The following is a 23,322-nucleotide window of genomic DNA, read 5'->3' on the forward strand; positions in this document are numbered from 1 at the left end:
ATACTACTCTGTTCTGCTATACTACTCTGTCCTGCTATACTACTCTGTCCTGCTTTACTACTCTGTCCTGCTTTACTACTCTGTCCTGCTATACTACTCTGTTCTGCTATACTACTCTGTTCTGCTAGAGATAAACTTGGTGTGTAACTTGATTTAATGATACTGTATATGCAACTGTTGTCACCCAGCCAAATCGCAACCACATTTAAGATGAATCTTTAACACAGTGAGATTTTCTCTACCAGTGACAGTAGGGCTGGAGGGATGTTGAGAGGAGCACTTAGTGACCACTTCACTCCCCTGCCTGCTTTCTGTCAATGGGACTAGTGTTATATGGAGATATGCATCCAATATGGCAGCCTGTAAGGAATTGGGTTTCATTTGGGACAGAGACATGGTATAGATTCCCCTTGTTTTATCTCTCATAGAGTTGGCTCTGGGAACCTCTGACTGTGTGGGGTCCAGGGCTTGGCCAGGGAAAACCACTCCGGCTCCCTACAGAAAACCACTCTAGATAGATGGGAGGAGTAGGAGTGATTTAAATTACAGTTTGTTTCCTGTCCCCTACAAAGCCAATGGCGGGAGTGTGTTTGAACTTTAACCCTACATTCCAATATTTAAAACGCGACACAAACACCTATTCCACCAAGATGTCAGGCCGTTTTCCAAAGGGAGATGGGGTGTAGTTTGTGACTAGTAATCATGTTGGCAACCACTTTGATGATTTCTCTTCCGACTCCCAAAATAAAGGCATCATTTTAACCTTGATTCATACCAGGCACTGGCAGCAAGTCCAGTTGCAGAAATCCCTTTCTCAAGGCAGACATGATTTCAAATGGGAATGAAATAAGTGAGGACTTTAATATGTGGAAAAGCAGAATGACAGAGAAATGGTCTTGATATGTGGTGAAATGGGGAGAGGATATTCCTTCATGTGTCTTTTCTTTCATAAAACAACATTCACTTAATCTCCTTCTCCCATCACAGTGAAATGAGGAGGAGGGGGTGTGTGGGTTAGAGGTGTTTTTTTAAGTTAGGAACGCTCCTTTTATGGCAAAACCGGAGTTCCTCTGGAGGTTTTCCCAAACATGGGACATGCCTCGTGGGACCTGACTAATGCATTGTTACCAGCATGATGCAGTGCAGAGTGTGGTTTATAATAATCTCAGATTTGACATTTGAATCTTTTTCCTCTGTGATTGACAGTCGGAGATGGTGAACAATGCTCTGCAGCTTCAGAGAAGCTTCCTCAAAATGGCCACCACACACCAGGAGCCTGCTCAGGTAAGGATGATATGTGTAATGGCTTGGAGAACTGTCCTGAATGCAGATACCCAAAGCAAGTAAACAAATGTGTATGGATCAGGACTATTGGCCAACTGCACTGCACTTCAACACAGTTATCTAATGTGCACTTATCTACTGTTATCTACTGTAATGTAGCCAGTGTCGCCCATTACAGTGTCCCAGTATCGCCCATTTCAGTATTGCTCATTTCAGTGTCGGCCAGTTCAGTATTGCTCATTTCAGTATCAGCCATTCCAGTGTTCCAGCAGCAGCCTTTTCCAGGCCTCTCTGTGTTTCCCAGTGCTGCTGGGCCAGTGGGCAGCCATGCGGTGCCCCGGAGCTCTGTTCACATAGGGATTAACCCCCTTTATAAAAAAGAACACTAATACAACACATTCACGTATGGGGAATTGAGGGGGGGAAAGGGAGGGGGTATGGAGAGGAAGGGGGGGTTAACTTGATATCATCGCATTGGCTGTTTGTTTGTATTGAACCAGGGGGAGGGGGGTGGGGGGCAGAGCCCAAAGCTGAACAGGAAGTGATTAACTCCTATCTCGCAGGTCATTGGTTAAGAGGCGGTGAGAAAGAATTCACCAATTGTCTGATACACAAACAAGGAGGAAGGGTTTAAGCAGAGGGAGGGGACAGAGAGGAAGGGAATAAGAGAGGAGAGGGGAGGGGAGGAGAGGCGAGGCGAGGAGAGGGAGGAGATGGAGAGGCGAGGACGGTGGTGGGTGGTGGCTGCATTGACTGTTTGCTTAAAGATCCCATGCAGTCTTCTAAATGTTTCAATCATCACTGTATGTCTAATAAATCACTGTGTTTATTTCATTTAAAAAAGCAAAATATTTTTTTAATCATTTATTTCCCTTAGCCGCCTTTGCCATTGAAATGCTCAGTCTGATCGTATGGGCGTGTTGATACAAATGTTTATACACTGCTCAAAAAAATAAAGGGAACACTAAAATAACACATCCTAGATCTGAATGAATTAAATAATCTTATGAAATACTTTTTTCTTTACATAGTTGAATGTCCTGACAACAAAATCACACAAAAATAATCAATGGAAATCCAATTTATCAACCCATGGAGGTCTGGAATTGGAGTCACACTCAAAATTAAAGTGGAAAACCACACTACAGGCTGATCCAACTTTGATGTAATGTCCTTAAAACAAGTCAAAATGAGGCTCAGTAGTGTGTGTGGCCTCCACGTGCCTGTATGACCTCCCTACAACGCCTGGGCATGCTCCTGATGAGGTGGCGGATGGTCTCCTGAGGGATCTCCTCCCAGACCTGGACTAAAGCATCCGCCAACTCCTGGACAGTCTGTGGTGCAACGTGGTGTTGGTGGATGGAGCGAGACATGATGTCCCAGATGTGCTCAATTGGATTCAGGTCTGGGGAACGGGCGGGCCAGTCCATAGCATCAATGCCTTCCTCTTGCAGGAACTGCTGACACACTCCAGCCACATGAGGTCTAGCATTGTCTTGCATTAGGAGGAACCCAGGGCCAACCGCACCAGCATATGGTCTCACAAGGGGTCTGAGGATCTCATCTCGGTACCTAATGGCAGTCAGGCTACCTCTGGCGAGCACATGGAGGGCTGTGCGGCCCCCCAAAGAAATACCACCCCACACCATGACTGACCCACCGCCAAACCGGTCATGCTGGAGGATGTTGCAGGCAGCAGAACGTTCTCCACGGCGTCTCCAGACTCTGTCACGTCTGTCACATGTTCTCAGTGTGAACCTGCTTCATCTGTGAAGAGCACAGGGCACCAGTGGAGAATTTGCCAATCTTGGTGTTCTCTGGCAAATTCCAAACGTCCTGCACGGTGTTGGGCTGTAAGCACAACCCCCACCTGTGGACGTCGGGCCCTCATACCACCCTCATGGAGTCTGTTTCTGACTGTTTGAGCAGACACATGCACATTTGTGGCCTGCTGGAGGTCATTTTGCAGGGCTCTGGCAGTGCTCCTCCTGCTCCTCCTTGCACAAACGCGGAGGTAGCGGTCCTGCTGCTGGGTTGTTGCCCTCCTACGGCCTCCTCCATGTCTCCTGATGTACTGGCCTGTCTCCTGGTAGCGACTCTATGCTCTGGAAACTACGCTGACAGACACAGCAAACCTTCTTGCCACAGCTCGCATTGATGTGCCATCCTGGATGAGCTGCACTACCTGAGCCACTTGTGTGGGTTGTAGACTCCGTCTCATGCTACCACTAGAGTGAAAGCACCGCCAGCATTCAAAAGTGACCAAAACATCAGCCAGGAAACATAGGAACTGAGAAGTGGTCTGTGGTCACCACCTGCAGAACCACTCCTTTATTGGGGGTGTCTTGCTAATTGCCTATAATTTCCACCTGTTGTCTATTCCATTTGCACAACGGCATGTGCAATTTATTGTCAATCAGTGTTGCTTCCTAAGTGGACAGTTTGATTTCACAGAAGTGTGATTGACTTGGAGTTACATTGTGTTGTTTAAGTGTTCCCTTTATTTTTTTGAGCAGTGTATATATACATACACAGCCCTGATTGGCGGATAGGCTCGTCTATATTAACTAGAGCCTACCCCGCTTACCACTTCATGGTAGGAGGATACATATGCAAATAAAAGATGATTGGTCAGAATAATCAGATCGTGTGTCATGCTGTGGGCCAAAAACTCCATCCCACCACCTCTTACACTAAAATTGCATTAGCATCATTTTCACAATTTCACAGTGTTATTTCGACCTCGTAGTGTGTAAATATCATTACAAAAAAACAGGAAATCAATGTGGACGTGAACTAGTGAGGAGAACTTCCTGTATCTTTACTTCAGACAGTTAAGAAGCCAGTAGAGAGCCTGTAGAGACTGTAGAGAGTGTGGAGCCTGTAGAGAGCCTGTAGAGAGCCTGTAGAGACTGTAGAGAGCCTGTAGAGAGTCTGTAGAGAGCCTGTAGAGACTGTAGAGAGCCTGTAGAGAGCCTGTAGAGAGTGTGGAGCCTGTAGAGAGCCTGTAGAGAGCCTGTAGAGACTGTAGAGAGCGTGGAGCCTGTAGAGAGCCTGTAGAGAGCCTGTAGAGCCTGTAGCCTGTATGGAGACTGTAGAGAGCCTGTGGAGCCTGTATGGAGAGCCTGTAGAGAGCCTGTAGCTTTAGGAGACTGTAGAGAGCGTGTGAGCCTGTAGAGAGCCTGTAGAGAGCCTGTAGAGAGCCTGTAGAGACTGTAGAGAGTGTGGAGCCTGTAGAGAGCCTGTAGAGAGCCTGTAGAGCCTGTAGAGAGTGTGGAGCCTGTAGAGAGCCTGTAGCCTATAGAGAGTCTGTAGCCTGTAGAGAACCTGTAGAGAGCCTGTAGAGAGCCTGTAGAGAGCCTGTAGCCTGTTAGAGAGCCTGTAGAGAGCCAGTATGGGGCCTGTAGCCTGTATGGAGACTGTATAGAGCCTGTAGAGAGCCTGTAGAGAGCCTGTAGAGAGCCTGTAGCCTGTATGGAGACTGTAGCGAGCCTGTAGCCTGTATGGAGACTGTAGCGAGCCTGTAGCCTGTATGGAGCCTGTAGAGAGCCTGTAGCCTATAGAGAGCCTGTAGCCTGTTAAGAGACACTGTAGAGAGCCAGTAGGGGGCCTGTAGCCTGTATGGAGACTGTAGAGAGCCTGTAGCCTGTATGGAGACTGTAGAGAGTGTGAGCGGACCAAGTCATTTGGTGTCACTCTAAAGTGGAAAGGTGGAATAAACGAGTCCAGAGTAGGTTTTCTTGATTCAACACAGTTCTCTATTGAGGGATTTCTGACACTACAAACACTCCAACACAGTCAATGAGAATCTCCAAAGGAACAACATACGTCTTCTTTAGATGACACAGGATCACATTACGGTTATCTTCAAATTATAACAACAATCACATATTCGTCACCGTCTTAATGAATCTTCTTGGATAGCACCTCTCTCTCCGTAGCCATTCTTTAGAGATAGTTTATCTTCCTCCCTTCTTGCTGGTTCCATCCTCTCTCTTGTAGGGGAAAGAGAATATCTCATTAGTACCGTCAGCTGTGCTTAATTGACTCTGGTTACCTTGTCTCACATGCCTTGTTGGGCTACTATCTATGAGCCCAGCCTGCCCTCTGGTGGTCCTTCCACATACCTCCCCCCTCAGGACCGGACCGGAGGGTCGGGCGCCAGACGCACCGTCTTGGTCGCGTCGGGACAGCGCGTCTGCATTCCCGTTCCTCGATCCGGCCCTGTGGATGACATGGAAAGAGAACGGTTGTAAAGCAAGAAACCATCTGGCTATTCGGTTGTTATTGTTTCTCTTACCAGCCATCCACGTGAGGGCGCATGGTCCGTAACTAATGCAAACCTCCGACCCAGTAGGTAGTACCGGAGATAATCGAGGGCCCACTTAATGGCTAGGGCCTCTTTCTCTACGGTAGCATATCTCTGTTCCCGATCGCTGAGCTTTCTACTTATAAAGAGAATCGGCCTCTCTGCTTCGCCTTCACCCTGAGCTAGTACGGCCCCGAGCCCCGTATCCGAGGCGTCTACCTGTACAATGAACTCTTGTGAGAAGTCCGGAGCCTGTAGGACGGGATCAGAACACAGGTCCTCTTTTAGCAATTGAAAGGCCTCCTCCGCCTCATCTTTCCACTCTACCCGGTTTGGCAAGTTTTTCTTGATGAGGTTTGTGAGGGGGTTGGCAATGGTTGCATATCCAGGGATAAAACGGCGATAATATCCCGTTATCCCTAAGAAGGCCCGAACGTCCCGCTTGGTCTGGGGTCGAGGCCAGTCCCGAATTGCCCTGGTCTTCTCTGCCTGTGGGCGTATTTTCCCATTCCCCACGGTGTACCCCAGGTATTCCGCTTCGGACAGACCCAGGCAGCATTTTTTTGGATTGGCCGTCAACCCTGTGGCTTCCAGACTCATGAGCACCGCCCGTAGTCGTAGGAGGTGACTATCCCAGTCCTCGCTGTGGATGACCACATCGTCTATGTACGCCCGCTGCGTACTCTTGATGGGGCCGTAGAATGGCATCCATGAGGCGTTGGAAAGTTGCAGCAGCACCATGCAGTCCGAAGGGCATCCTCACATACTGAAAAAAGCCCCTCCGGTGTGGCGAAGGCGGTCTTTGGGCGGTCCTCTGGAGCCACCGGCACTTGCCAATATCCCTTCGTCAAATCCAGGGTGGTGATGAACTTGGCCTTTCCTAAGCGCTCCAAGAGTTCATCCACGCGGGGCATGGGATATGCGTCGAATGTAGAGATTGCATTCACGCTCCTAAAGTCGTTGCAGAGTCTCATACTACCATCGGGTTTGGGGACCAGGACTATGGGACTGGACCACTCACTCGTCGATGGCTCGATCACACCCATCCTCAGCATCTCCCTTACCTCGTTCTTGGCGATGACTCGGCGGGCCTCAGGAATCCTGTAAGGACGGATATGCACCTTCTTGCCGGGTTCAGTGTGTCTCCATGGATACAGGACACGGCTACTTTGTCTGGTAGCAGTGTTGCTGAGGTCACCATCTGCTCCTCTACTAACGTAACCATACTTCCCGAGTCGAGAATGGCAACCACATCTTGTCCTTCTACTCGAACCGGAATCTCTGGGGCTGGGGCTATTTCTGTTAACCAACAGTGTTGATCATGCCCTCTCGAACCGGGATGCGTGGGGATGGGCATCGATGACTCCGTGACCATGGACTCGTCCTTGCTAGGACATTGTGAGGCATAATGGTCTGGAGACTGACATTTAAAACACCGACCCTGCTGTGTGGGGGATGACTTCACCCACCTCCGGAGGGGTTTGGAGGTTTCGGTGGCGGACGTGCCGGGCGAGTCGTGGTACGGGATTTGCAGAATCCTTCCGTTCCTTCTTGTCCCCTTTTAACAACTCCCCTGTAGATCGGTATGTTTCCACCGCCTGGGCTATGTCGTCGGCTGACAACGGGTTGGTTTGACCCACAACCCTTTTTAAGTCACTGGGTAATTCCCTCAATATCTTGTCCACAACGAGGGTCTCAATTACATGTCCTACTCCCTTTCCGGGTTCCAGCCACTGTTTCATCAGTCGTATTAGAGCGAAGATCTGGGCACGGACGGGTTGGTCAGTCATATAGGTCCACTGATGGAACTTTACAGCTCTATCTCTGGCAGTCAGCTGGTACCGGGACAGGATCTCGGTTTTTAGTCGCCCATAGTCCGCAGCTTCGTGGGAATCCAGGTCAAAATAGGCTTCCTGGGCCACCCTGGTCAAAAGAGGTGCTAATGCGCTCGCCCATTCTGTGGGCGGCCACTCTTCCAAGGTGGCCGTCCTTTCGAAGGTCATGAGGAAGGCCTCGATATCATCGTCCTTGGAGAGACGAGGTAAGATGGCGTGAGCAGCCGCTCTTGGCTTCACTCTAGGTTCTTCTCGCCCACTCAGCTGTCGTTGCAGGAGTTCTATGGTTGTCTGCTGTGCCGTTATCAACTGTTGTAGTAGAGCGTTGTCCATCGTTCTTGAATGGTTCCTCTGTCTACTGGAAGAATCTTGATTTACTCACTTATCCTTGTGTCACTCGTCCACCTAGTTGCCCACATTCTCCACCAATGTGAGCGGACCAAGTCATTTGGTGTCACTCTAAAGTGGAAAGGTGGAATAAACGAGTCCAGAGTAGGTTTTCTTGATTCAACACAGTTCTCTATTGAGGGATTTCTGACACTACAAACACTCCAACACAGTCAATGAGAATCTCCAAAGGAACAACATACGTCTTCTTTAGATGACACAGGATCACATTACGGTTATCTTCAAATTATAACAACAATCACATATTCGTCACCGTCTTAATGAATCTTCTTGGATAGCACCTCTCTCTCCGTAGCCATTCTTTAGAGATAGTTTATCTTCCTCCCTTCTTGCTGGTTCCATCCTCTCTCTTGTAGGGGAAAGAGAATATCTCATTAGTACCGTCAGCTGTGCTTAATTGACTCTGGTTACCTTGTCTCACATGCCTTGTTGGGCTACTATCTATGAGCCCAGCCTGCCCTCTGGTGGTCCTTCCACAAGAGCCTGTAGCCTGTATGGAGACTATAGCGAGCCTGTAGCCTGTATGGAGACTGTAGAGAGCCTGTAGCCTATAGAGAGCCTGTAGCCTGTTAAGAGAGACTGTAGAGAGCCTGTATGGAGACTGTAGAGAGCCTGTAGCCTGTATGGAGACTGTAGCCTGTTATTAAGAGAGCCTATAGCATGTAGAGAGCCTGTAGAGAGCCTGTAGCCTGTAGAGAGACTGTAGAGAGCCTGTAGCCTGTATGGAGAGTGTAGCCTGTTATTAAGAGAGCCTATAGCATGTAGAGAGCCTGTAGAGAGCCTGTAGCCTGTAGAGAGACTGTAGAGAGCCTGTAGCCTGTATGGAGAGTGTAGCCTGTTATTAAGAGAGCCTATAGCATGTAGAGAGCCTGTAGAGAGCCTGTAGCCTGTAGAGAGACTGTAGAGAGCATGTAGCCTGTATGGAGAGTGTAGCCTGTTATTAAGAGAGCCTATAGCATGTAGAGAGACTGTAGAGAGCCTGTAGAGACCTGTAGAGAGCCTGTAGAGAGCCTGTAGCCTGTATGGAGAGTGTAGCCTGTTAAGAGAGCCTATAGCATGTAGAGAGCCTGTAGAGAGCCTGTAGCCTGTAGAGAGACTGTAGCTTGTAGAGAGACCGTTAAGGGAGCCTGTAGTCCGTTAAGGGAGCCTGTAGCCCGTTAAGAGAGCCTGTAGAGAGCCTGTAGAGAGCCTATAGAGAGCCTGTAGAGAGCCTGTAGAGAGCCTATAGAGAGCCTGTAGAGAGCCTGTAGAGAGCCTGTAGCAAGCCTATAGAGAGCCTGTAGAGAGCCTGTAGAGAGCCTGTAGAGAGCCTGTAGAGAGCCTGTAGAGAGCCTGTAGAGAGCCTGTAGAGAGCCTGTAGAGAGCCTGTAGAGAGCCTGTAGAGAGCCTGTAGAGAGCCTGTAGAGAGCCTATAGAGAGCCTGTAGCGAGCCTATAGAGAGCCTGTAGAGAGCCTGTAGAGAGCCTGTAGAGAGCCTGTAGCGAGCCTATAGAGAGCCTGTAGTGAGCCTGTAGAGAGCCTGTAGAGAGCCTGTAGAGAGCCTGTAGAGAGCCTGTAGAGAGCCTGTAGAGAGCCTATAGAGAGCCTGTAGAGAGCCTGTAGCGAGCCTATAGAGAGCCTGTAGTGCAGTGCTTCTCAAACTTGGGGACCCCAAGGGCTGCACATTTAGTTTTTTTGCCCTAGAACTACAAAGCTTGATGATTATTTGAATCAGCTGTGTAGTAGTGATTGGGGGAGAAAGAAAAAACGGGTCCCCAGGACCGAGATTGGGAATCCCTGCTGTAGAGAGACTCTTGTCGCAGTTCTCTGAGAATTTGGGTGTCGATCCACAATGGTATTGGCATAACTGACAATCCTCAAATTGGAGAGGCATTGATTTAGCCCCCCCAAAAATATATTGTTGTCAATCAATATACCCCCAGAGAAATCTACTACAAAACCACACAGATACTGTATGGACACATTTTCACATGTACATAGTTTTATATAAACCTTAATCATTGCCTTTGGTGGAATAGTGATTGTGACCCTGTACAGCTCTCCCATAGGGACCCCAGAGCTGCCGGTAAACCTCAGTTTTTTCTCTCCACTGCACTGGCCCGGGGTTGTGCTCCGTGGCTTTTTATGGGCATGTTCTATATTTGAGCCACTCCGTGTATGTGTGTGTGTTTGAAGCTGGGCTCACCTGACCCCGTCACAGCCTATCACTGTGTGTGTGTGTGTGTGTGTGTGTGTGTGTGTGTGTGTGTGTGTGTGTGTGTGTGTGTGTGTGTGTGTGTGTGTGTGTGTGTGTGTGTGTGTGTGTGTGTGTGTGTGCGCCCACATAAAAAAGACTACAGTTTACGATAGAATAGTATAGGACTTACTATAGTATTCTGTAGTAAACTGCAGGATACAATAGAAAACTATACTACACTCCAGTATCCCTTGATCATGTGTTGTGCTTACTATAACATTTTGTGGTATACTGTAGAATACTACATATATTAAATAGTACAGTATTATCTGCAAAAAACACTAGTAAATACTACAATAATGTCTGCAAAAACACTACAGTAATTAGTATAGTATATACTACAGTTTTTACAATAGGAGTACTATAGTATTTAATTTGCATATACTCCACCCATTGCTCCCGAATGGCGCAGCGGTCTAAGGCACTGCATGTCAGTGCAAGAGGCGTCACTACAGTGCCTGGTTCGATTCCAGGCTGTATCACATCCGGCCATGATTGGGAGTCCCATAGGGCAGCGCACAATTGGCCCAGCATCGTCCGGGTTTGGCCGGGGTAGGCTGTCATTGTAAATAAGAATTTGTTCTTAACTGACTTGCCTAGTTAAATAAAGGTTAAATGAAGGTTACACATTCCCCTCCCCCATATCACTATTTGTGCCACCCATGAGTGAGAAACCAACATGCCAAGTATAGACCATATATTGTGTTCAGACTCCAGTCCTACCTACCTACAGGTTATGGAAAATTTGGTCTTAGTATTTGCCCAGTAGGTTTCCTCAAGGAGGAAGCCCCACTTCTATGTCAAAGATAATAAAACAAAAAATACCACAGTAATTACTATAGTATATACAACAGTAATATTACAGTATTTATACTATAGTCAGCTTAAATCATGTCCACAAAAACACTACAGTGAATACTATAGTATGTAAATATAGTAATACTACAGTATTTAGATCATAGTATACTATAGTATTTTTTCATATGGGTGTTTATCCCACAGTACAGCTGTCTTCCCTCGCCAGCCCTCTGCTCTGCTGTGAAGCTTTACACTGTAAAATCCCACCATCATTTTTTCCTTTGTTACTTTCACTGGGAACGTTGATATCATGTTTGCACTATCGCTCAGAGCCTGGCATGTCCGTGAATGTCAGTATATGGGATGCCAAGCCATGGTAGCAGATATTGTACGCTTATATGATACAGATCAAATAGCTTGATCGTACACTTCAGGTAGCTTGGCGGGTAGAAGCATTGGGCCAGACAAGGGAGCGAGATCTCTAGCCTCAGAGATATGTAGAACTAACAGATGAATCATCACGAGGGCCGGGAGGTTTTCCTGACCACATGATTTGACCCGGCTCTGTTGACCGCCTGGGCCTGTCATCATCACAGATGTATTGGAAAACTTCCTGAGCATTATCATCACATTTCATGTACAAGTGGTTTTCTTTTTAGAATCCTTTAGCAAGTTCTTTTCGATGGGATCTGTAGATAGTGAAACTAAAAAGTCGGTCGACGTTGGTCCTACCTATGAAAGGACTGTCTATTTTGGGTTATGAAAATCATGTGCGTCTGATTTGGGCAAGAATTTGTTCAAAAAAGGGTTCTCTCTCTTTGCCTCTCCCTCTGACACACGAGATAGACAGTCCTTTCATACGAAAGTCGACTGACTTTTTACTTTCACTCTCCAGATCCCATTGAACAGTCTTATTAAAGGATGCGGTGGAAAGGAGAATTATTTTTCCTCTCCACGTCTGTGAACGTTCCTTAGGAGGGGCTGTCTTTTAGTAGTTAACCCACTGATTGGATGACCTCATACACACTGGATTATGTACTTTATTATGTGTTTATTGTGACAACATATCAAAACCTTAAACCATGTTCAATCAAAATACATTTTTGTAAGAGAAAATGTATCTAACCCATGATGCGATTCAATTGGTTGCCTTAGCAACACAAGAATAATCACATCATTTCTCAAAATAAAGCTAAATAAAGAAACAGAAATTATTATACTTATTTATCTTTCCCACAGCATATCGACAAGGCAGGACATATTTAGTTAAATTGTCATAGCAACATCAGTTTAGATACAGGTCAAAATAAGAGAACTGTACAGCAGTATTACTAGGGAAACAATGCATTCCTTTCCCCAGTGCCTTACAAGGCCAGAGGGATCTCCTAATGAGCAGAGGAATGCTGGGAGGGGAGGGAGGAAAGAGGGAAAGAAGGATGGAAGCTAGAAGGGATCTGGAAGTTCCTATTGAAAATAGGGTCCTTCTAATAAAGTAGCCCAGTTCTAAACAGTCATTTACATCTAGCTGGCATGCATGGCAGGTTGCTTGTGGGCAAGGCAATCCGTTATAACCAAGGTAGCAGAACTGGAGTAACTGGACCTTTGAGAGTGGTGCTCTCAGACTATTTAATATGTGAGCTGCTAAGAGCACTATTACAGAGGAATTTATGGGTGTTGAGTTTTAACAGTCATTGATAAATGCTATTTTTATATTGTCAGTTACGTATATATATATATATATAAAAGACACCACCTATGATATTGTTCAGTTTTTGTTCACAAGCATTTCTTCTCTCCATCTCTTTCTCTTCTCCTCCCCCCTTGTATCTCTCTCCCAGATGGAGCTGGCTGACCTGCTGAAGCCTATCTCAGAGAAGATCCAGGAGATTCAGAACTTCCGGGAGCGTAACCGTGGCAGTAGCCAATTCAACCACCTATCAGCTGTCAGCGAGAGCATCCCAGCGCTGGGCTGGGTTGCTGTGGTGAGGAGAAAACAAACTGTCACTTATCTAACCTCCTCATCACCCATTCACTCACTCACTTTGGTGGCACACGGGGCAGCGACACAGGTCTCTATTTCTGACAGACGTGGACCATGCATCTTCTTCACTGTGTGTCTCCATTTCCCTCTCCTTTGTGTTTCTAAACTACCAGTAAAAAAAAACTGGTTCTGTTGAATGTTGGTATAATATCCATACCATTACATTCATCAAATCCCTTCCAGTCAAGCTGCTTTGAGACTGAAACTGTGGTCTGGACTCTGTCAGAACAAGTCTACGGTTTGCCAGGGAGCCACTGTTTCACACGATTTGTGTCAAACCTGTTTGAACGCTCATGTCACCACATTCTCTTGAGTCTTATACACACTAGCCAAAGATGCATGTGGCCTATCCTTTGTGTGTGTATATATATGGCTTGTCTACTGTACAGTCACTGTGGTTTAATGCATTTCTGTCCAATAGGTGGTGAGTGACATAATAATATTCTCTCCATTTCTCTATCCATATGTCATTGAATGCAGAGCAGAGCTGTCTGAATTTATATGGGGTCAGCTTTGTTTTACAATTTTTTCCTCTGGTGTCTCCATCTCTCTTCCAGAGCCAGAAGCCAGTTCCCTATGTGAAGGAGATGAATGATGCTGCCATTTTCTACACTAACAGAGTTCTGAAAGACTATAAAGACTCGTGAGTATGGCTGCTGGTGGATTACATCAACTGTTGCTCTATGAATACCTCTCTCTTCCTTCCTGATCTGTCTGTCCATCTGTTTCTCTCTCTCTCTCTTCGTCCGTCTCTGTTTACATCTCACTAATTCTCACCCCCCTCTCCTCTTGTCCCTCTCTCTGTAGAGACAAGCGTCATGTGGAGTGGGTGAGGTCCTACCTATCCATCTGGACTGAGCTTCAGGCCTTCATTAAACAGTATCACACAACAGGCCTGGTCTGGAGCAAGACTGTGAGCAGCTTTCATAACATAGTTACAAAACAGTGTAACAGCAGTGTAATTATATTATCATAGTATTGAGTTGGGAGTGAGACAATAGAAAAACATCAGTCATATAAAGACATATCATGAACAGTTTCTATGTCTTTTTATTACAGACTGTAATTTACAGTGCTTCAGGACTACAATCCTCTAGCTAACGTCCAGTGGGGCATTCCCTCTACATTCCATTATCTATTGTATATGTTACAGCAGCAAATAGCTCCTGATCCAACCTCCTCAACCCTGCCCTGAGCACTCAGCACTTCCACGTATGTTGGAGGAATAGGAACAGGGCCATGAGTTTTTCCCAACTGTGTAACCTGAGCAGGAAAAACTCAGGTCCCACTGCCTAACTTCTCAGAACTTTTATCTGACATTGGATAAATAGGACCAGGATTTTTCGTGATCAGGTCACACGGTCAGAAAACACTCCTGGCCCTATGGATGAACTATAACCCTGCTTGCCATACTTGTTTAAACAGACAGGAACAAGACTCAATGAATTACAGTTAGCCTCGAGACATAATAGTCTGATTATTATGGCATGTCCAATTGTTTATGTGTAGCAGCGCCTGACTGTGGTTTTCCGTTGCCATATTGCTGAAGCAGTTCAGGGCTTGCATCCCAAATGGCACCCTATTACCTACATGGAGCCCATAGGGCACTGGTCAAAAGTAGTTCACTATATAATATGGTGCCATTTAGGATGTACAGTAGTTTTCATGTTAGTTACCCCACAGTGTATATTTCTATGTGTAGTAATGCAGGCAGGCAGCTGGTTGCGTAAGGACCAGCCTGAATGAACGACTTGGTCCCTGGTGTTCTGGCGGCTGCTTTGTGGTTCTCAATCGAGCAATTGTAGAGTCAAACCCCCCGCCCTGTCCCATCACACACACTTCTGTTTATGAAAGTTTGCTGGGAATTCATGCTCTTCTTCTACAGATGTAGGATCTTAATTTGACCAGTTTCTCACAGCAGGAAAATAATCCTGCAGCAACTGGAAATTATTGTGTGGATTATAATTAATTAGTTGATAATTAATTAATGGACATTTTTGTATATGTTGATACTAGTGGAGGTTGGTGGGAGGAGCTATAGGAGGACGGCTCATTGTAATGGTTGGAATGGAATTAATTTAACGATATCAAATCATATGGAAACCACATGTTTGACTCCGTTCCTTTTTTCCCATTCCAGCCATTACAATGAGCCCGTCCTCCTATAGCTCCTCTCACCAGCCTCCACTGGTTGATACATTTTTTGTTAGGGCAAATCAAGTCTGAAATTTCCTGCAACAACAGGGTGATCAAATGAAGATCCTACATCATTTCTCTTCCCCTCCTCTCTGAAAAGAAAGTCCAACTGTAGGGCAGGTTTCCAGTCAGAAATCATATCCCTGCATCCAGTGGAAGTGAAGCGTTTATTTGTTTGGCTTTTTATGTGATAATAAAACTAAAAGTAAAACTCCTTAAACTTCACATTTAGTCTCTAAAATGTAAAGAGTGTTAAACTCAGGTCAAGGCCACTGTCTTTTTTCAGTGATATGCCAGAATCCTCTGTGTGGTCCTTTGAGGGACACAGGCTGCCACACAATTTGATGGACTGTGTGTGTGCCTGTGCATGAGTGTGTCTGTGTGTGTGTATGGAGTGAAACCCGAGAGCATGCAGTGGCTGTATGTCAGCTGTCCCTCCTGCCGTTAGGTGTCAGGGTTTGTTGTGTGTGTGTGTGTGTGTGTGTGTGTGTGTGTGTGTGTGTGTGTGTGTGTGTGGAGAGGACAGGTGGTCCTCAGGGTGGACTTTAATGGAGGTTTTCTTCACCAAAGAAAGACCCAACAAAAGCCCTGTGTCTCAGGCCCTACACACCTGCTTCAACATACCCCACGGCGTAACATAAACTACTGGGCTTTTCTCCTAACTCTAATCTGGCGACTGCTGTTCAGAAGGGCAGGCACACATGCACACACTCTCACACACACATATACACACACACAGCTCTGACTTAATTTCATTGCACTCAGCTCTAATTCTTGGGCATATGTACAGCTGCTGTGGCTTGTTTGAGCGTTGAACGGGGACCATGTGTAACTATCCGCGGCAGCTGTGCAGTCTGCAGTCAGAGACCGACAGACCGACACAGAAAGAGACAGAGAGACTGTCTGCTTGTCTTTACTGGAGTTGGCAGGCTGGTGGCTTTAAATGAATCTGTTCATTAGCTTGGTAAGCTTAGGCCGGGATTCAATCCAACCCGCCTTAGAACCGTGTTATAGCACACCTGACATTTAAAGGAAATCTCTGATTGACCCAGCATATGCAGCGTTTACCGTGAATGCAATCTCTGCGAACATTGCCTTTAAAACCTGCATTGTCGGATTGAATCTCAGCCTCAGTCAGAGAATTTAGGTCTGCACTTTATCGTCATGTACATATCAAGAACAGCCCCCTGACACAGCTCCTCTTTATAAGATTCCTATTGGCCAGGGTTGGACAACTATGGTTCCTGGAGAGCCACAGGGACAAAGTGTGAAGGCTTTTGTTTTAACCCAGCTCTTGGCACCTCTGCTATAAGAAACCAGTTGAATATAAATATTTGTCCTATACTCCACCTGCTGGCCAGGGGAAGAAGTACAACTGTATTTCCAGAACCCTTCTCACCATCATCTTGTCTTGATTCACAGTAACACGCCTCTCTCTCTCTCTCTCTCTCTCTCTCTCTCTCTCTCTCTCTCTCTCTCTCTCTCTCTCTCTCTCCCTCCCCCACAGGGTCCCATTGCGCCTCCCTCTCTGTCCGCCCCTGCCCCTGGTGGTCCCTGCCCCCCTCCACCACCTCCACCCCCTGGACCCCCACCAGTCTTCACAGGCGAACCGCCCCAGGCTGACAGCACCACGGCCCAGCATTCAGCTCTCTTCGCCCAGCTGAATCAAGGAGAAGCCATCACTAAAGGTAGCCAAGCCACCGTCACCCAGGGGTTGAAGAGCTCTGATCCAACTGCAGAAGGGGGAGAGAGGGAGGGAGGGAAAAGAAGGAGGAGGAGAAACAGAAGAAGAAAGGGAGGGAGAGTTGAAGAGGGAGGATGTGGGTTGAATCAACAGTTACAGAGTCCTGAGAGCACCACTGCCCAGCACTCAGCCCTGTTCGCCCAGCTGAACCAGGGAGCTGACATCACTAAAGGTAGCCAAGACAGGAGAGAAGACAAGGAAGAGGAGGAGAAACAGAAGGAGAAAGAGAGGGAGAGTTGAAGAGAGTTGCTGTGTTTTAAGGACATAGAAATAGTCATTATATTTCTATGGTGTTTATTAATCAACAGTTAGGGTAAAATTTGTTTGATTTTGAGATCATACATTTTATTATAGATTGTTGTACTCAAACAATAATTTCTAAACAAGTGAATACAAGTAAGTACCCTCTCTCTGTCCACTAGCATTAAAGCACATCTCAAAGGACCAGATGACCCATAAGAACCCCGCCCTTCGCTCCCAGGGAGGAGAGCATCATGCCTCCCCATCCAAGAGCCGAAACCCCGGAGGCTCCTCCAACAGAGCGGCTCCCCAGAAACGACCCCCCCTGCTGGAGCTGGAGGGGAAGAAATGGAGGGTGGTACGTTACCTATTATCTTGCCTTGCATGCCAGGCTTCTAATTTGTCCTATTATCTACACTCAGGGTTTGGTAGGTTACTTTGTAAATGTAATCTGTTAGTTATCTGTCCAAAATTGTAATCCGTAACGTAACTTTTGGATTACCCAAACTCAGTAACGTAATCTGATTATTCAGTTACTTTTAGATTACTTTCCCCTTAAGAGGCATTAGAAGAAGACAAAAAGGTATGTTACCAACAGAATGACATCTATAGCAGGATAAATCAATGTTAAAGTTTACATAGCTGGCAATATATGGATGTTACATTTTACTTTATGGGTTGGTTATGTAGGCTTCTTCTAACCCATCGCTTTCTACTACATATAATAATACGATTAAATTATATCTTTACATTCAAAACCAAAGTCTATCAGAATTCCAGTCATTCCAATAAATGTTATACCCCTTGATCTTCAAGAACAGGACTTGGAATATGGAAGTATAGATTAGCCAAATTGTTTTACCTGAGCATGACCCCAGAACAAATGACTTATTAGCCAGCCCTACTCTGTTGTTTATGATTTTGTTGTCATGGAAGATTGATTTGAGTTGCTGCTTTCATGTAATGGCATGCTTTGAGAACTACTGAAAAGTGCTATTTACATGTGAAATATTAATGCCATATGTTGCATTTGCTATCGGCCTATTGTTTGCCTTTTTGTTGGTGAAACTTTGATATCTTGATAATATGCAGCTGTTTAAAGGGCAAATCCACAGATGAAACAATAACAAAATGGCAACCCGCCTCTGTTTTGGTAAAAAGATGAGGGATGGGCCTGGAAACATCTAGCCACTCTCAGAAGAATAGACAGAGCTATGGATGCAAAGACTGACCATCCATGGTATATAAATGACTGTTTTAACCATGTTATGAGGCTATACAGGTTGTTTACATTTACAATGTTTATAAACATTGGAATAAAACAAGGCTATATTTTGGGTTCTCGTGGAGTGTGACAGTTGAACTAAACTCACGAGGCATTTATACGTTATATTCTTCAAGACTCAATGTATTTATATGTCCAAAATTGGATGTAGCAACTACAGATTGCCACTTTTAAGTCTATCAAAAGTGTGCAAGTTTGAGCATGTGTCCATTAGGCCTATGAATTATATATATTCTTTTTATCAGCATGAATTAGATTGAGCAATAAAAGCCCGACTTTTGTTCCATCGGCTTGGATCTGCACTATGCAGCTGTTGCAAGAGCACATTTTTCACTGGCTGTCCACTGGTTTCAGAAACAATGATTGATAGGCAGCTTAAACTTCTTAAATTCAACCATTATTGGGTTTAAATACACAGATTTGTGAACAGCCATCCACAACAACCACAATCCGTGAGGCACAAATAGATAAGTAAGAGAGCAGCAGTGTGGTTCACATCAATGCGCTATGTAGATATTAATAATAAGTGATATCCGTATCGCTGTAGACTACACCACTACTGTCATCCTTCCCTCCAAGCATTTATTCAAGTTGGATAATCTTTGGTTGCCGACAGCAGTCGCACCATTGGAAGACTTAGCTTGGACTGTAGCCTACAAAAGCCTATTCCTGCTCTTTTCCCGCGATCCATCAAACTCATGTGGTGTGTCATCATAGTGGTCTCTGACTTGTGGTCAGACTCGCTCAGGTGGAACAAATTTAAACTTGCGTCTTTTTTCAATGCTGATTTGAATGTCATTGAGAAAACAGAGAAGTGTCAAAGATTTTTTTTCACAAACATCCTTTCTGAATTTAAAAGTAATCCCAGAAGTAATCATCTATTTTTTCAAAAGTATTTGTAATCTGATTACAATATTTTTGCTGGTAACGTAACGAATCAGTTACCATTTTTTGTAATCCCTTACATGTAACGGATTATATTACTCCCCAACCCTGTCTACACTGAACAAAAATATAAACATGCAACAATTTCAAAGATTTGACTGAGTTACAGTTCATATAAGGAAATCAGTCAATTGAAATAAATTAATTAGTCCCTAATCTATGGATTTCACATGACTGGGAATACAGATATGCATCTGTTGGTCACAGATACCTTAAAAAAAAGGTAGGGATGCGACTCCTTCGCATAGAGTTAATCAGGCTGTTGATTGTGGTCTGTGGAACATTGTCCCACTCCTTCAATGGCTGTGTGAAGTTGCTGGATTTTGGCGGGAACTGGAACACGCTGTCGTATAGGTCGATCCTGAGCATCCCAAATATGCTCAATGGGTGACATGTCTGGTGAGTATGCAGGCATGATGAATGGCAAGACAATGGGCCTCAGGATTTCGTTACGATTTCTCTATGGATTCAAATTGCCATCGATAAAATGCAATTGTGTTCCTTGTCTGTAGCTTATGCCTGCCCGTATCATAACCCCACCGCCACCATGGGGCACTCTGTTCACAATGTTGACATCAGCAAACCGCTCAACGCCATACTTGCTGTCTGCCATCTGCCCGGTACAGTTGAAACTGGGATTCATCCGTGAAGAGCACACTTTCCAGCGTGCCAGTGGCCATCAAAGGTGAGCATTTGCCCACTGAAGTCGGTTATGACGCCGAACTGCAGTCAGGTCAAGATCCTGGAGAGGACGATGAGCACTCAAATGAGATTCCCTAAGTCTGTTTCTGACTGTTTGTGCAGAAATTCTTTGGTTGTGCAAACTCACTATTTCCTCAGCTGTCTGGGTGGCTGGTCTCACACGATCCCGCAGGTGAAAAAGCCGGATGTGGAGGTCCTGGGCTGGCGTGGTTACACGTGGTCTGCGGTTGTGAGGACGGTTGGACGTACTGCCTAATTCTCTAAAATTACATTGGAGGCGGCTTATGGTAGAGAAATGTACATTAAATTCTCTGGCAACAGCTCTGGTGGACATTCCTGCAGTCAGCATGCCAAATACACGCTCCCTCAAAACTTGACCTCTGTGGCATTGTGTTGTGTGCCAAATTTGCACATTTTAGAGCGGCCTTTTATTGTCCCCCAGCATAAGGTGCAACTGTGTAATGATCATGCTGTTTAATCAGCTTCTTGATATGCCACACCTGTCAGGTGGATGGATTATCTTGGCAAAGGAGAAATGCTCACTAACAGGGATGTAAACAAATTTGTGCCCATAATTCTTGAGAAATAAGCTTTATGTGCACATGAAACATTTCTGGGAACGTTTATTTCAGCTCATGAAACATGGGACCAACACTTTACATGTTTCGTTTATATTTTTGTTCAGTATAAATGGAGGACATGGAGGCCCTTAAACATTTTTTTCTAGTGATTCAGGAAAGTTTACGTGCCTCACAGATTCAAAGACCAAGACTGCTGTTTGTGTGACTGTACTCTTTCAGAGGCGATTGTGATGTCTGGTGCTAAATTCAATGAGGTCATCCAAAAGTGAAGGGTCAAACAGGAGATGGGTCAGATGGTCACAGGTCTTGTTTGTTGTTTCACCCCACAGGAGTACTTCGACCAAGCTCATGACCTGGTTATCGAGGAGCCAGAGCTGAGACAGGTGGCCTATGTCTTCAGCTGCAGCAACTCTACTCTACAGATAAAGGGAAAGATCAACTCTATCATTGTGGGTGAGTTCAACCATCCATTGTTTTATTTGTTATAGTTCTGTTATTAAGATTTGCTTATGTATACGGCAACGTCATTTACAAATGCATGGCCATATACTGTACAGTGGACAATTTCTTTGTTGTCTTTGACAGCATCAATCCTGTATCTCTCTCTCTCTAAAACCTCACCAATTTCCTGTTTTTCTGTGATGTTCACCTCTGACAGATAACTGTAAGAAGCTTGGTCTGGTGTTTGACAACGTTGTTGGCATTGTGGAAGTCATCAACTCTAAAGACATTCAGTTGCAGGTCAGCTCAAATTTCATACATGTTCTAGATAATAACATATGGCATCTCTTTCCTCTCTGCATCTGAAGTTCAACTCCAATGAACCCGCTATGATGCTATAGTAGATGTATAGTGCTGACACTTTTATTTTTATACCTTATGTTGGGCCATAATTTCTTCTGGTGAGGTTACGTGGTCAGGATAAATTCCGGTCCCGAGACTAGTTATAAGATAGAAGTATCTGTGCTGATGCTCTGCCCTACTTTTGTCCAGGTGATGGGTAGAGTTCCCACCATCTCCATCAACAAGACAGAGGGCTGCCAAGTCTACCTGAGTAAGGACGCTCTGGACTGTGAGATTATCAGCGCCAAGAGCTCTGAGATGAACATCCTGGTACCGCAGGACGACGACTATGTGAGTGTTTATGAAAGTGTGTTGAGTGCTTGCATTTCAGACTGTGTGTGTGTGGGTGTGAGAGAGAGAGATGAGTGTAAGTATGAGACTGAATGAGAGTGTGGCTAAGTGTGGTTTTGTTTTAAACATTGTGTGTTTAACAGAGGGAGTTCCCAGTTCCTGAGCAGTTCAAGACGGTTTGGGACGGGTCCAAACTGGTGACAGAACCCACAGAGATCGCTGGCTGATCGCTGATACTTCATCATCCTCATCTCTCTCACACCCCCACTTATTCCTCTTCCTCTCCTCCCTTTTCCCTCTACGTCAAAGATTTCAGAAACCCATATAGGCTGGCTATTACAAGTAGTAAAAGGACAAACCAGACACTGTAACTGACTAGCTAGTAGTACTGTAGGTTGATTGTAAGCCTGATTGTATCCATTAAGATGACTTGTTATTGTTTTTTTCTCAGTACTTTGAAATGGTAGATTGTTATGGAACTGTTTGTTCAGCTTATTGGTCGCACAGCACTCTCCTCCACAAAACGACTGTACTATCCACAGAATTATGGTAGGTCTACTATTTAAACACGCAGGCAGTATTTGTCAGGTTTCGTCATGTGTAGAACTAGTTAAACTTGCAACTAGTTAAAAAGTTGCATTCAAATTTGGAATAAAGAGGAAGTGTAGCCATTATGTTAATCTGTTAAATCTGCTGGTGCAAAATAAGGTATCTCTTAAACCAAGTATCACACTTACATGTGTGTGCCATAGCAATAAAATCATGTGTACATATGGGTACAATATAATTACATATTTTCAAATTATAATCAGAAAATGCAACCCTGATAAGATACGTTATGGAGGTGCATTTTGATTGGAGAGAACCTTCAGATTCAGTCCTCCTTGGCATTGTCATGTTGTTTTGTGCACTGTTGTGGTGATTTTATTGGATTGAGGCAGAAAGTATTGAAAAATGAGGTCAAGCGTTGACTTTTTATTTGTATGAGAAGTAGGATGAAGAGAATGTCCCACAGATGGAATTGAACAGCCAGTTGGAGTATGTTCTACAGGATGTCCTAGCATACACTGTTTTGGTTTGCTGTAATACTCTACTATACTCAACTATTCACATCTAGCTGTTGAGTCAATGGTTGTATCATGTTTATATTGCATGATAGAGTTGTAAATGTATTTTTTATACAACACTGAACAAAAACATAAATGCAACATGCAACAATTTCAGTTCATATAAGGAAATCAGTCAATTGAAATAAATTCATTAGGCCCTACCTACCTGACTGGGAATACAGATATGCATCTGTCACAGATACCTTTAAAAAAAAAAGTAGGGGTGTGGATCAGAAAACCAGTCAGTATCTGGTGTGACCACCTCATGCAGCACGTCACATCTCCTTCGCATAGAGTTGAACAGGCTGTTGATTATGACTTGTGAAATTTCTGGATATTGGTGGGAACTGAAACACGCTGCCGTAGATGTCGATCCAGAGCATCCCACACATGCTCAATGGGTGACATGTCTGGTGAGTATGCAGGCAATGGAAGAACTGGGACATTTCCAGCTTCCAGGAATTGTGTACGGATC

The 23,322-nt window shown here is 45.1% G+C and overlaps 1 protein-coding gene across 4 annotated transcripts in view; it reads left to right on the forward strand.

Moving 5' to 3' along the window:
- The window catches only part of cap2 (cyclase associated actin cytoskeleton regulatory protein 2), a 39,354-nt gene extending 16,279 nt beyond the window's left edge, over positions 1-23,075 (forward strand). For 3 of the 4 annotated variants that reach the window (XM_014142883.2, XM_014142884.2, XM_014142882.2), the window contains exons 4-13: positions 1,207-1,284; positions 12,709-12,852; positions 13,469-13,554; positions 13,719-13,824; positions 16,615-17,023; positions 17,274-17,449; positions 20,934-21,057; positions 21,263-21,345; positions 21,598-21,738; positions 21,882-23,075. In XM_014142883.2, coding sequence (XP_013998358.1) covers positions 1,207-1,284; positions 12,709-12,852; positions 13,469-13,554; positions 13,719-13,824; positions 16,615-17,023; positions 17,274-17,449; positions 20,934-21,057; positions 21,263-21,345; positions 21,598-21,738; positions 21,882-21,965 — 1,431 coding nt within the window. In that variant the 3' untranslated portion in view covers positions 21,966-23,075. The remainder of the gene's footprint in view (positions 1-1,206; positions 1,285-12,708; positions 12,853-13,468; positions 13,555-13,718; positions 13,825-16,614; positions 17,024-17,273; positions 17,450-20,933; positions 21,058-21,262; positions 21,346-21,597; positions 21,739-21,881) is intronic. The other variant, XM_014142885.2, reaches the window with a different exon arrangement.
- Positions 23,076-23,322: the final 247 nt, after the last annotated feature.

The sequence above is a fragment of the Salmo salar genome, chromosome ssa14, assembly GCF_905237065.1.
Source record: "Salmo salar chromosome ssa14, Ssal_v3.1, whole genome shotgun sequence".
NCBI classification, from domain to species: Eukaryota; Metazoa; Chordata; class Actinopteri; order Salmoniformes; family Salmonidae; genus Salmo; species Salmo salar.